Raw genomic sequence first — 14,316 nt, forward strand, 5'->3', positions numbered from 1 at the left:
CTCCACCCACACTCTGGATGGGTGCACTGTATTTGCTGCTCCTGCTGTACAGGTATAGCAAGGGGTGCACCTCCCCTCACATCTCCATAAGTATAAATGTAGTACGAGCAACGAACCATCAGTTTACCCATCAAGGAGAGAGAGAATAGTTTTTAAATTGTGTTTGGGGAAGGGGTTCAATGGCGTTGGGGTCGGATGAGATCAGGTGGGAATAGGATCAGGGCAGGTGTTTGAGGTAGAGCTAGTACTAGTCCTGAAATATTCTGCTTTTAGCATGGCCCAGCAGAGCAAGAAAGTCTGGTTTGGCTGTTTAGCTGGGGAGCCTCTGTCAATCGAACTGGTTGGATCTAGCTAATGTATATTGATTGTATAACCATCTCACACCCACACTGAGCACTCAGGTTACATTCTTCTGAGTGGGCTATGTCAACTTCCTGTTTATTTTATGACTTTTCCAGCTCACACAAACACAAGAGGCACAGTGAGATCCAAAGGCTCCAGGCACACACTTCCCTGAGGTCAGAGAGAGGATTTGTGTAGCAGGCTTGGCTTCAGAAGGCTCACTAGCAATTGGCAAAGCAATTTTCATTTTAATGGGTGCTGCTTCTCTTATGGCAGAACAGATCTCACTGTGAGGCTCACAGCACAGAAGCATAGAAGTGTAGGACTGGAAGGGACATATATCTAGGTTTTTGGTTTCTGCTGGTGGCGCACATCTGCACATTACCTCAATAGTGGTGCACATAACAAAATTCATTCTCACATCGATGGGAAAAATTAGAGTGGGGGCTGTCAAAGGTGCAGTTAACCCTAAAACTGTGACACTATAGTGGCAGCGGGTGTGGGGTCTATGATGGCGTGAATTGCTGTAAGTGCCAACAGCAGGGAACACAAGTACTGTAGAAGGAAAAAGCATCACAGAGAAAAACATAATAAGAACAACGCACAGATTTAACTGCACACTAAACATACCAGGAGTCATGCATCAGTTTCTGGGGCCCTGGTGGGGCCTTCTGTGAGCACCGGGGCTCCCCTTGGACAGAAGAGCCTGTGTTTGCTGGATCAGAAAGAAGCCCCATGCCAGTTCAAGCTCAGCTTTTTATACCAAAAGTCCTTTCCTCAGGGGGTGGTGCTTTGCGGCAGTTACCCCCAGGGGTAATCACCCATTTTTAGTTTCTGAAGGAGCTGTGGTAACCATCCCCCATGGAATAAAACACTCTTCTACATAAACCATTCATAAATGCAATACAGTGGTCCCCAAAGCTGCTGCATAGGGTTGCAATATCTGTCGCACTAGCCATACACGATACCAACCAGACACACAAACCTCGAGTTCTCTGCTCTGCCCAGGACCTGATTCAATGCGGCCTATCGCTTACTAGAAGAGATCTTCACTTGAAAGTCTTGTGTAGATGCCTTTTCATGCTGAGGGCAGGATTTGGCCTATGCCAGAAGCTGGTTGCCAAGACTAAATAAAGCCGTGAGTCAGCCGGTCTGGAAATAGTGACGACACATTTTTGCAAGCATAGCATTAGACTCTCTTAATATTAACGTGTCATTGCTATGAGTCATGTATACATTATCCTCATTAACACAGTATGCAGAGAAGCCTCCTTAGCATGCCGTGGAGCCAGATGTTAGCCTTCACCACTCAATTTGCTCTCTTTGACAGAGGGTGCAATTGTGTATTACACGATTCCCTGCTCCTTGTCACCTTATGTAACTACAGACTATTTGCCTTAATAGTAACCAGCTTTGCTTTAGATCACTGGCAATAAGGTGGCATCTTACTTTCCCCTGATGTGCCATTTTGCATTCCTGTAGCCTAGAAGGATGTTAATTTATAATGGTTCTGCCTTCTGTGTGCTTTGGAGAAAAAGATTCCTGCCTCTTTAAAATATTAGCATTCCTAGAGTTATTTTACTTAAAAAAAAACCCCAGGCACGATATATAATAATAATCATATAATATAATAAGGATCTGAGTTGCTATGCCAGCACTTAGGAAATACAAGTTGTATCAGGGCCCTGTTGTTAATGTTACTGTCTCTACAAGGATTCTTCATGCCACAAATTTTCTGTGCATTGTAATGGCGAAAGGAGTGGTACTTCCTTTTAAAGGCATGACACGTAGAAATCGAAGGCAATAGAAAGAGAAAACTTCATCCACTCCATAATTCCTATGAAACGTCTAGTGAATATTCTGAGTGAACTGCACGTTCATTCTGTATTTATTCAGCTAAATGGGTACTGAAATATAATTGATTCTAACAGGCCTAAATTAACACAGAAAGGCTGACAGAGCTATGTCTCAGGGTCTTGACCTCTGATAATAGCATTGAATGCTAGCTGAAGGCCCATTCTATGATGGGGTGTAAGCTACAAATTTGGTATTATGCTTGTCCAGTTGTACCGCTCCACTTCTGAGGTCGGGCTGTCTGTGTTTTTTGTCATACTGTACCATTCCATCTCCTCAGCACTGGTTATTCTCAACTCATATAATGTCAAGGAAATGAAAATTCCAGGCCAAATGGTCCAGTGGTACAAGTGGATTACACTCCATAGAAGTCAGTAGTGCAGCACCCATGTACACAAACAGACAATTTGGCCTTCCATCTGCTTTTGCCAAACGAATCAGTGAAATATGGAAATCAGCAGATTATAACTTGCCAGCCATCTGTGCATGGCTAAGGAAACCTGTGTTCAAGCACATTGCACAAAAATACATGAATTGTTTACCCAGTAGGAAATTGGCATGATCATAGAAGATTAGGGTTGAAAGAGACCGCAGGAGGTCATCTAGTCCAATCGCCCACTCAAAGCAGGGCCAACCCCAACTAAATCATCCCTTCCAGGGCTTTGTCAAATCTCTAAAGATAGAGATTCCACCACCTCCCTAGGGAACCCATTCCAGTGTTTCACAACCCTCCTAGTGAGATAGTGTTTTCTAATATCCAACCTAAACCTCCCCCACTGCAACTTGAGACCATTGCTCCTTGTTCTGTCATCTGCCACCACTGAGAACAGCCAAGCTCCATCCTCTTTGGAACCCCCCTTCAGGTAGTTGACGGCTACTATCAAATTTCCCCTCACTCTTCTCTTCTGCAGACTAAACAAGCCCAGTTCCCTCAACCTCTCCTCATAGGTCATGTCCCCCAGCCCCCCGATCACTTTCATGATCTATATATTGGTCCTTCATGTGGGTCCCTACGTGAGTGATTGCAGTAGACTAGCCATGTGGGTGTCTGGTGAGATCTATCAGACAAAATGGTCTCTTTGTTAGCTGATGATGAAAGAAAAATATTTCCAGACGCTTTTGCTACCTGGGAAACTGGGAGCTGTCTGGTATGATCCTGAGACTAAAAACTGCAACAGACACATTCAAAGGAGTAGTTAATATCTCACCCTCTGAGCAGAATTTATTTCCCTGACAAACAGCACCACCTACGCTTTATCTGGACTCAGCTGAGCCAGCTGGCTTTTGTCCAGATCCTCATCTATTCTTAGGAAATCAGGAAACAGAGGTAAAGCAGATATGGAGCTTAGTGTCTTCAACATACTAGTGACACCATGGCTCTAAATATCGAGCAACCTTGCACAGGGCCCTCCCTCAAACATTGAACAAGAGCTGGGGGTGACAGATCTGAAAGTAGATGTCCAACACCATCCTCTGGTGTCTTTCCAGGTGAATAAGAATAACCACATGCCAGCAATTCATGAACTCCTTTCATTTAGCCTATGGCACATCCAGATCAGTTCATCAGGCAAGGACTTCTCAGTAGGCAGCCAGATGGCTAAGAATAGTATAACTGTGCTCAATACTCTAAGGCACATTCTGTTTAAAGGTCTCCAAAGGATCTGCAATCAATTACATTTCACAATACTCCTCTGAAGTAAGAACTGGCCCCAACCTTCTCCACCTGGAGCTGTCCCTGTAATCTTTGAGATATGCTATCTCCATTGAGCCTATACCCTTTGAATGAGATGTAATGTCTGTGATCCCAGGGCTCCTGGAAGTCCTGCCTGAGACATAAAGCTTCTAGATATCCCATTGGGATGGTGCATCTCCACTATAGCTGGTTGGAAATTTTTAATGAAACATCTTCCCATTCGAAAAGGGCAGATCATTGAAATCGAAACGTTCCACAACAATGTGTTGCTTTTGACAAAACTTGAGACAGAACCAAGGCAGGATTCCTACCTGGCAGGCTGCCACAGACCTGGGGCTTCCAGGACTTTAGGGCACCCTGGGTCGTGGCTCCTTAGCAGCTCACCCGGTGGGTTGCAATGCAGCCAGGGAGCTGGGACTGGACATTTTTGAAAAATTCCAAAACTAAATTTTTTTTAAATGACCATCTTGTGGGAAATTTTGCATATCTGACTTTTCATTCAGATTCAGAAGGATTTTTTTTTTTTCAAAAATGCAAAATTTGTTGGGGGAGGGAAATTCTGTTTCCAGCACAGCTCTAATCTTCATACCACCAAAAACTCTGGGCTGTGCTTTAATTCCACAAAGTTAGACCTAGCTAGCAATTTAGAGCTAAGTGAGTTACCTAACAAGTCAATGAAAGTATCAGGGAGAGAACCCAGGAATTCTGATTCAACTGCCCTGGTTCAAACCACAAGACAACGCTCCATGTCAACAGATGAGAATTTGTGGGCACAGGAAAGGGGTAACTGATTAAGTATTGCTCCAGCAGGTTGTAATCCACCACAGAAATGCTCCCCAAATAGGGAAAGGATGTACAAGCAAACCTACATAAAATTAAACAGGACATTTTTGTTAGGAGATAAACATCTTGAATTCATGCCAGTAGGAGTGTCACAGTCTTCCAACAAGTTTGTGGTTTCCTCTGTCTCCCTTGACACTGATATACTTCGCCTTGAAATGCCCCTTAAATGTGTGTTAACTACATATGCTAAGCAATCTGTTCCATGTTGTATTTAACTGTGACACACCAAATAAGTTTCCCAGACCTGAAGAAGAGCACTGTGTGAGCTCAAAAGCTTGTCTCTCTCACTAAGGGAAAGAGGTCCAATAAAAGATATTACCTCACCACCTTGTCTCTCTCTCACACACACACACACAGATTCAAACATTTCTTAAGGAAGCTTTTCCCCAGTGATTCCCACACACTCACCTTGTGAACTTACAAACAGCTCGGCAGTGACTATAACCTGCATTTGCATGGAGCTGCCTGCAGAAAACAATCCACCATTTCTGCCTAATGCTGAAGTGCAGCACAAGGTGCTGCTGTTGCATTTTATCAGAGAGGGTGGAAAACAATAGAGCTGAAAGACCTCCAGGTGCAAAAGTCAATTGCTTTACACTCCCTTAACAGCTACTGCATCCTGAGTTACAGCCAAGACTGCTCCATACAAATACTAACCATGTTTTTGACTAAGCACGCATAGGAATCCTTTGGCATGGCGTTGAATAAGCTAAGCACTCAGTAGGTATCTGCTGCTCTGAGCAGCCAGAGTGAAGGAGGGTGTGCAGCCTCTCCCAGGCACCTGTGGCTGGCAGTGGGCGTGGCTTCCTCTGTAGGCATCAGGTAACACCTGCCTATCCTTCTTGTGTAGCTACAACCCTGGCTTGCAAGGGAATTCGAGCCACAGCCAGGAACAGGTGACATTCAAGCAACAGCAGCAGAATGAGGAGCTGCTGCTGCTGAGGCAAAGCGAAGATGGTAGAAAGACGCTTCTCCAAACTCTTCCAGAAAGGGTCACTTTTCCGCTTAGCCCAGAAATACCAGTCAGTTGGGAATGGGGAGCCAGAAGGGGAGGTAAGGATTCCCTATGCCTCTTGCCTGTAAGTTATGAAATGTGGTGTGTAGATGGGGCTAAGCCTACTGTGCGTTGCTGGCAACATTACATCTCTATTAGCTATGGCAGTTTTGCGGTGCTACTTTGTTTTATCATCATACGTAAAATGGAGGATAATATTAACGACGACACCGACCTGCCTACTGGGGTGTTGTGTGGGTTAATTAACGTGTGTGCAAGCTGAATAGCTCTGTGATCAATCCTAAGTATTAACATTCATCTTCATGTCAAGGCTTCGCTAACTATACTCAGATTTGCAGCATACGTCATTGTGTTGGCACTGACTTCAGGGTCAGACAGATTTAAACAATGCAGGCCTGTATTCTGAGCGGAAAGGCCCAAAGATGTGAATGAGTCTGAACTTCCAAATGAACATTTCTGAAATATCCATTTTTTGGTGGCCCCTCTATTTGCCACTGAGTGGGAGCGAATGAAATTGTTGGTTTCTGTGGTTTTCCATATGTTCAACTTTCTTTTCTTACATTTTTCCTCTAGCCACTCTGTAAGCTCTCTGGGGCTGTGCTTGCCTCTTATTACTATGGGTTTGTCCAGTGCAAGGGTGCTCTGATTTCTGTTGAGGTCTCTAGGGTCTATTGTAATAGAATTAATAGTAATGACAGGATTGGATATTTTCAAGTAACAAAGGGGGGAGGGATAGCTCAGTGGTTTGAACATTGGCCTGCTAAACCTAGAATGGTGAGTTCAATCCTTAAGCAGGCCACTTAGGGATCTGGGGCAAAAAATCAGTACTTGGTCCTTCTAGTGAAGGCAGGGGGCTAGGCTCAATGACCTTTCAGGGTCCCTTCCAGTTCTATGAGATAGGTATATCTCCATATATTATTATTAAAGTGTGAGCCAAATCCTGATCCTTGCCATACTCGTGAGGTGTTGACTTTTGGACCCATTCACATGGGTAAGAGGAATCTGATTTCATCCTTTCTTCCATACCTGGATTGATTCCTTCTGGTTATAACACTACATTGCTTTCCCTCCTTGGCATTTGCACCTTCCAAATACTTCTGGCAGTTATGTGCCCCTTAATCATCATTTGTCCAAGCTCTGTATATCACAGATAATATTCTTAATCTTTCTTCAAAAGCTATTCCCTCCAACCAGGCCTGGCTCTAGGATTTTTTGCTGCCCCAAGCAAAAAAAATTTTGGCTGCCCCCCACCCCAGCCCTGGGCTCTCCCCCGCACCCGCACCCCCCTGTCACCCCAACCCTGGGCTCTCCCCACCCACACCCCTGCTGCCCCAGCCCTGGGCTCCCCCCCACCAGTGCTGACTCCGCCCGCTCCCCCCTCGCCTCCAGCCTGTCCGGCGCTGGCAGGGTCAGGGTAAGCAGCGAGACTCCCGGGCTGCTCCTCAGATCAGGGTTCCTCCAGTCGGGGCTCCCGCCTCCCGGACCGGCTGGGACCCGGGAGGGAAGAGCCGGGGGACCGCCCGGCAGAGGGCTGAGAAGCTGGAGCAGGGCAGCCCCAGAGGGAGCGGAGCCCCGGAGAGCGGGGGGGGGGAGGGCGGCCACCCTGCAGCACCTGCAGGCAGCTCCGTGCACCCCGCGGGGTGGCCCCCAGCCCGAGTGTCCCGTGCTCGGAGCCCCCCTGGCCATAAGGTGTGGGCGCTGCTCCCCGACACGAACCGCAGCGGCCCCAGGGTGCCTCCTGTGCAGGACGTGCTGCTGCTGCCAAGGCCGGCTCTAGGCTTTTGCCGCCCCAAGCAAAAAACAAACAAAGGCTGGCTGGAATGCCACCCCTGAAAATGTGCCGCCCCAAGCATGTGCTTGGTTTGCTGGTGCCTGGAGCCGGCCCTGCCTCCAACTCTCTAATCTGCTCTTCATTCCTTCCCATTTGTTGTCTTCTTTCTAGTATCAAGTTGGCCAAAACTGCTGGCAGTATTATATGTGTAGCCTCACTAGTGCTACACAGAGAGAGGGAGAGCGAGACCATCCTCTTTCTGCACCTGTGTGTGATGCTACGGCATACACAGCCCAACTTCACAGAGTAAAATGGAGACATGGCTGGGAGGCCAAAAATTATTTCTGATCTTGCTGTGATGGGAGTTTAAGACAGCAAAATAATCTCTCTCTTTTGGTAATCTGTTAACCCAATAAAGAGGAATGTAGATGCAGTTTTTAAACCCCGGTCCACTGATTTGGCCAATATTCGAGTGAGGGTCCAGTCACTTGTCCACAGTCAGGGAACTATAGTCAGTCAGTAACTTATTCTGAATTAGAACTTGCAGTCTTCTGGCTCTGCTATTCTCTCTACAGCATAGTAAATAATTATGAATATTTGGGATCTCTGTGAGCACATGATCTCCTTGAATTCCAGTTTGTCTATGCAGAACATGATAGCACTGTAATATGCCTCTACAATGTGGACTAGCATGTGAAAAAGGGCGATCCAGTGCATACAGTGTATTTGGACCTTCAGAAAGCCTTTGACCAGGTCCCATGCCAAAGGCTCTTAAGCAAAGTAAGCAGTCCTGGGATAAGAGGGTGGGCCTTCTCACAGATCAGTAACTGGTTAAAAGATAGGAAACAAAGAGTAGGAATAAATGATCAGTTTACACAGTGGAGAGAGGTAAATAGCAGGATCGCTCAAGGATCTGTACTGGGACTGGTATTCATATTCATAAATGATCTGGAAAAGAGAGTAAACAGTGAGGTGGCAAAGTTTAAGCCCCGGCTCGGATGATTTAGTTGGGGTTGGTTCTGCTTTGAGCAGGGGGTTGGACTAGGTGACCTCCTGAGGACTCTTTCAATCCTAATCTTCTCTGATTCTATGATGCAGAATTACACAAGATAGTTAAATCCAAAGCTGACTGTGAGAGTTACAAAGGGATCTCACAAAACTGGGTGACTGGGCAACAAAATGGCAGATGAAATTCAATGTTGATAAATGCTAAGTAATGCACATTGGAAAACATAATCCTACCAATGCATACAAAATGATGGGGTCTAAATTAGCTGTTACCACTCCAGAAAGAGATCTTGGAGTCATTGTGGATAGTTCTCTGAAAACATCCACTCAGGGTGCAGCAGGAGTCAAAAAAAGCGAACAATGTTAGGAAGTATTAGGGAAAAAAATAGATAATAAGACAGAAAATATCATAATGCCACTATGTAAATCCATGATACGCCCACACCTTGAATACTGTTGCAGTTTCTGGTCGCCCCATCTCCAGAATGATATATTAGAATTGGAAAAGGTACAGAGAAGGGCAACAAAAATGATTAGGAGTATGGAACAGCTTCCATATAAAAGATGAAAAAGACTGGGACTGTTCAGCTTAGAAAAGAGACAACTAAGGGAGAGGCCTGGGGATATGATAGAGGTCTATAAAATCTTGACTGCTGCGGAGAAAGTGAACGAGGAAGTGTTATTTACCCCTTCACATAACACAAGAACCAGGGGTCACCCAATGAATTTAATAGGCAGTAGGTTTAAAAAAAAATAAAAGGAAGTATTTTTTCACACTACGCACAGTCAGCCTGTGGAACTCATTGCCAGGGGATGTTGTGAAGGCCAACGGTATAATTGGATTAAAAAAAGAATTAGATAAGTTAACGGAGGATAGGTCCATCAATGGCTATTAGCCAGGATGGCCAGGGATGCAACCCCATGCTCTGGGAATCCCTAAACATCTGCCTACCTGAAGCTGGGACCGGATAACAGGGGTATGGATCACTTGACATTTGCCCTGTTCTGTTCATTCCCTCTGAAGCATCTGGAACTGGCTGCTGTTAAAAGACAGGATACTGGGCTAGATGGACCATTGGTCAGACCCAGTATTACCATTCTTATGTTCCTAAAGGCCTACATTTTCAGTGTAAGCCTGGGAAGAATCTGAAACAATGGGGAAATGATTTCCATTCAGGTCCACAGAGACCTCATTACAATGCAAATACAATGTCAGAATGATTTCAATGCAAGTCTACAAAGATACTAAAATCATTTAAATGTACAACTGGAGACCTTTCCACAATGCCATTAGGATGTGATATTAACATGTCAAAACAATTTCAGTGGTAATCCATGGAGAATCTGAAAGCATAATGCCAAATATGGTTGTTACATCCAAATGGAAGAAAGGTTTTAATTTACTACACACACAAGTGCTCCAAGACTTTATTATATTGTTGCTATTGACAATCATTATTATTATAACCATTAACATGGCATAATTTAAACAATGTGATAACTCAAGACTAAATTCCCTGCTTTTGTTATTGTCTAGTAATTTACTAATACGCCGTCTACTTTCTATTTGGAAACACTTTTACAGTGACAAATAGAGGGATTAAAAAAGTTTAAGCCCCAGTTCAAAAAGTCTGTGCCTGTTATGGTGTAATGCAGGGGTCGGCAACGTTTGGCACGTGGCTCGCCAGGGTAAGCACCTTAGCAGGCCGGGCCAGTTTATTTGCCTGCTGACTCGGCAGGTTCGGCCGATCGCGGCCCCCACTGGCTGCGGTTCGCCGTCCCGGGCCAATGGGGGCGGCGGGAAGCGGCGTGGGCGAGGGATGTGCTGGCCGCGGCTTCCCACCACCCCCATTGGCCCAGGACCGCGAACCGCAGCGAGTGGGGGCCGCAATCAGCCGAACCTGCCACGTCAGCAGGCAAATAAACTGGCCCGGCCCGCTAGGGTGCTTACCTTGGCAAGCCGCGTGCCAAACGTTGCCGACCCCTGATGTAATGGTTAAGGCACTAATCTGGGATCTAGTATACTGAAGTTCAGTTCCTACTTATGTCATCACACTCTAAGTCATTTAATTTCTGTGTGCCTCATCACTAAAATGGGAATAATAATTGTCTTGTTGTTTAAACTTCTGTTTAAAATTGTTAACATCTCAGATCTGAGTTTGTTTCTGAAAATACATGTGCCTAGGAAAATGGGGCTCTGATCTCAGTGGCTAGAGTAACACAAAAAACAATTATATGTGAGCTAAGGCACAAACACGATTCAAACAGGAAATCTGAAAGTGGAAAGTTTAGACTAGAGTAAAAAGTAGATTACTCTGAAATATTCATGTAATGAAACCCACAGCCAAGTCAGCTGCTGAGACAGAAGCAAGAACTGCTAAAAATATGGGTTTTGATAGCTTGAGCTAAAGGACCCAGGCCTGGATCTCCAATGATTTCAATGGAAGCTAGGAGCCTAGGCAGAGCTCAGAGGCAGTAGCCAATTCAAGACCTTATTCATGGCATTGCCACAACAGGAGGACACAGATTCATGGGTTATGTTCATATCAAACCTCTAATATAGCCTCGATTTGAACTTCAATACAAGCAGACGACAAGGACAGCGGGTGTTCACACAGTGGGTGTTCAACCTCCACTTTAACTTCTGTCTCCCCCACCCTTTCCTCACAATAGTCACCTCATTCTCTCTAAAACTGCTGGGATCTGCTCTCTTGCACCCTCTTCCACATATATCCCCTTTGCTTGGGGGACTTGGGGCTGGTTGAGGGACCTGAGGGCCAGGGCCGGCTCCAGGCACCAGCGTAGCAAGCTGGTGCTTGGGGCGGCACATGGAGGGGGGCGGCATGTCCAGCTCTTTGGCGGCGGGTCCCTCACTCCCTCTCGGCGGGAAGGACCTGCTGCCGAATTGCCGCCGAAGAAGCTGCGGCAGAAGTGCCGCAGATCGCAATTTTTTTTCTCTTTTTTGGCTGCTTGGGGTGGCAAACACCCTGGAGCCGGCCCTGCTGAGGGCAGGGTTCCCCAGAGGTTGGAGTTTGTCCAGCTTTAACCTCCATGACCAACACCAAGTGCTGGTCTCTTCTAAACCCTAAAACCAAACTGTAGAGATCAGTTTCTGAGCTGTGTTATAGTAGCTTCACACATCTCTAATGGTGCTTTCCCCGCACAGATGGTGCTTGATATCAAATGGAGATGAATCTGTTCAGTAGCTATCATGGGTCTCATAGTCTCCTACTGCAGCAAAACTCCCAGGAAGGGAAGGATGGTTGGCCTGCAAGGTTTGCTTCCTATCTATCTTCCATGCAAGAGGATGGTGCTCCTGACCATGGTTTGTATCCCCAGGGGTCCGCTGGGAGCCATGCTGCCACTGGCTTACCCCGTCCCCACCGTCCTCGCTTTCAGGCTGGAAGGGAGAGAAAAGTCAGAGGGAGGGTTAAAGGTTTATGAAGAGGCTCAAAGGAGAGTATGATGCATTGAGTGGCTGCTCCCTAGCTCTCCAACATGACTCTACAAATATAGAGAGACCCCAACATATAGTATGCGTGTGGAGGGACCTTTGATGAGCTCCTGGAGTGGGAAACAGCATGCCATTAATCTGCTGCTTCCTTCTTTTTCTCTCCTCTGTGAGCATTGTTGGATACCATCCAGCCCTGGGAGATTCTGCAGCAAAGGAGATTTAGGTTAGATATTAGGAATAACTTTCCAACTATAAGGCTAGTTAAGCTCTAGAATAGGCTTCCAAGGGAGGTTGTGGAAGCTCCATCCCTAGAGGTTTTTAAGAACAGGTTGGACAAACCCCTGTCAGGGATGGACTAGATTTACTTGGTCTACCTCGGTACTGGGGGCTGGACTTGATGACTTCTCAAGGTTCCATCCAGCCCTACATTTCTATGATTCCCATAGCTTTGTGTGCATGAGCATTGTAAATACTGTAGAGAGAATAGAGACAGATGGGCAGAGTTATATGTGAACATAGGTGAGGCATTTCCCTCTCTTTTAAAAGGAAAAATGCCCTCTTTGGCTGGAATTATCGTTTGCTGCATTCACACAAAAGCCACTAACAATGACCTGGGCCTTGCAAATATAATCTTTCAATTCCAAAGCCTTAGGCAATGATAGTGTAAACCCTGAATCAATACTTCTGAATTAAAGTCAAGACAAAGTTGACTGGCCAACATTTTGGATGGGATTTTCAAAAGGTCCGTCGTCCCTGTTTGCAGGCAAAATTTACACCTAAAATATATGTGACCTGACAAAATGAATTAGGGTTCAAATCAGATTCCTTGCATCTCCAGTTAAATGTTTGCTCCCACAACTGGATTGGAAAATTTGTCCCTTTCCATTGAAGAACTTCTTAAACAGTAGCACTCGTTAAAAAATGTCAAAGCTTGACATTTTTTGATGGGGGGAAAAAAAGGAAAAATTTCATCATGAAATGTTTCCCATTTTCCTACCAGTTCTATTGCTCAGTCTGTTTTTCCAGTCCTTTCATTCGACTGTGCCTTGTACTTGTTGTGCTCGTTCTCTGTGTTGCAATTTATTCATGTCTATGATTTTTTCTTAATTTAGTTTCCTCTTCGTGGACCTGGTGCTGCAAACACTCCTACAAATAGCTCTAGGACTGTAAGGATTCCGCACATACATTCACACTGGGTCAAAATGTTCCAACCGGTTTGGTTTTTTAACAAAAAATGCAATTTTATTGAAAGTTGGAATATTTTTTGAAAATATTTTGATTTCAATATTTTTAAATTTTTTTTGACAAAAAAATAAAAAAGAAACAAAGCAGTTTGTTTAAAAAAAAATTGTTTAATTCTAGTGTTTGAAAACCCAAAACAAAATGAAAATGTCCATTCAAAGCAAAATAAATAATGGTGTCCTGAGTTTTTTCATTTAAAAAAAAAAATCAAAATCTTCTGAAAAAAATGTTAAACAAAACCATTTGATTCAAGTTCTTCATGGAAACAAAACTGGATTTTTCTACCAGCTCTACATATACATGTATGGGTTTGCAGGATCAGAATTTAAGTTTCCTGTCCATTAGACAATGGAAATAGGTTGGCTTTTGTTCTTCGCCCTAAATGTAGTGCTGAGTTACAATTCCAGTATATGCCTGCTTTTTTTGTTTTGTTTTGTTTTTTAGCATCTACTGTAATGGGGTATGTGCTTTCTCCTGCTAGTCATTCACTTCTCACCAGAGGTGTAGAAGACGGCCCATAGTTATCACTCTTTACTTACTCAACTGTATGTTTATACATTGTCAGTAAAGTTGGTAATATGTGCCCTTTAAAAGAAAATTACAGGAAGGAAAGGAGTGCTATTTTAAAACAGACAAAATGAAAGGTCAGCACAGCATATCACACATTAACAAAAAGTCAGAGCCTATTTACATAGTCTTTAAGCGTTTGATTAAAGATTTTCTAAGGGAACAAGTTTGCTGGCTGACACATTTAGCTCTTTAGGGGTCATCTTGCCCTTGATCCTTCTGAATTTGCCCCCAGAAATACCAAAAGAGAAAAATGCTGCCATGGAAACCAGTCATTGTTATAATGAATACATTCTGGTTCCTAGTCAGGTGCCCAGGTCTTTGGCAAACACTAACTTCCTTTAACGAAAAGAAAAACAGCTTGTCCCCAACAGGGCATGAAAGGGACCAGTGGCCCTAATGTTTTCTAGCAAGCTGGGGGTTAACTTCATTTTCTGCAGCTCCCACACAGGTTTACAGAGTGGAGTAATGAAGCAGGGCTGAGGCTTGAAGGCCCAATCAGGCCTTCAGAGGAAACCCAGGAAACT

At 44.8% G+C, this 14,316-nt stretch overlaps 1 protein-coding gene across 1 annotated transcript in view; it reads left to right on the forward strand.

Moving 5' to 3' along the window:
* Window positions 1-5,686: 5,686 nt before the first annotated feature.
* LOC112106848 (calcium-transporting ATPase type 2C member 2) overlaps window positions 5,687-14,316 on the forward strand; it is a 45,723-nt gene continuing 37,093 nt past the window's right edge. The window contains exon 1 of the mRNA XM_024200310.1: window positions 5,687-5,785. Coding sequence (XP_024056078.1) covers window positions 5,687-5,785 — 99 coding nt within the window. The remainder of the gene's footprint in view (window positions 5,786-14,316) is intronic.

The sequence above is a fragment of the Terrapene carolina genome, unplaced genomic scaffold, assembly GCF_002925995.2.
Source record: "Terrapene carolina triunguis isolate 2854851 unplaced genomic scaffold, T_m_triunguis-2.0 Scaffold33891, whole genome shotgun sequence".
Classification (NCBI taxonomy): domain Eukaryota; kingdom Metazoa; phylum Chordata; order Testudines; family Emydidae; genus Terrapene; species Terrapene triunguis.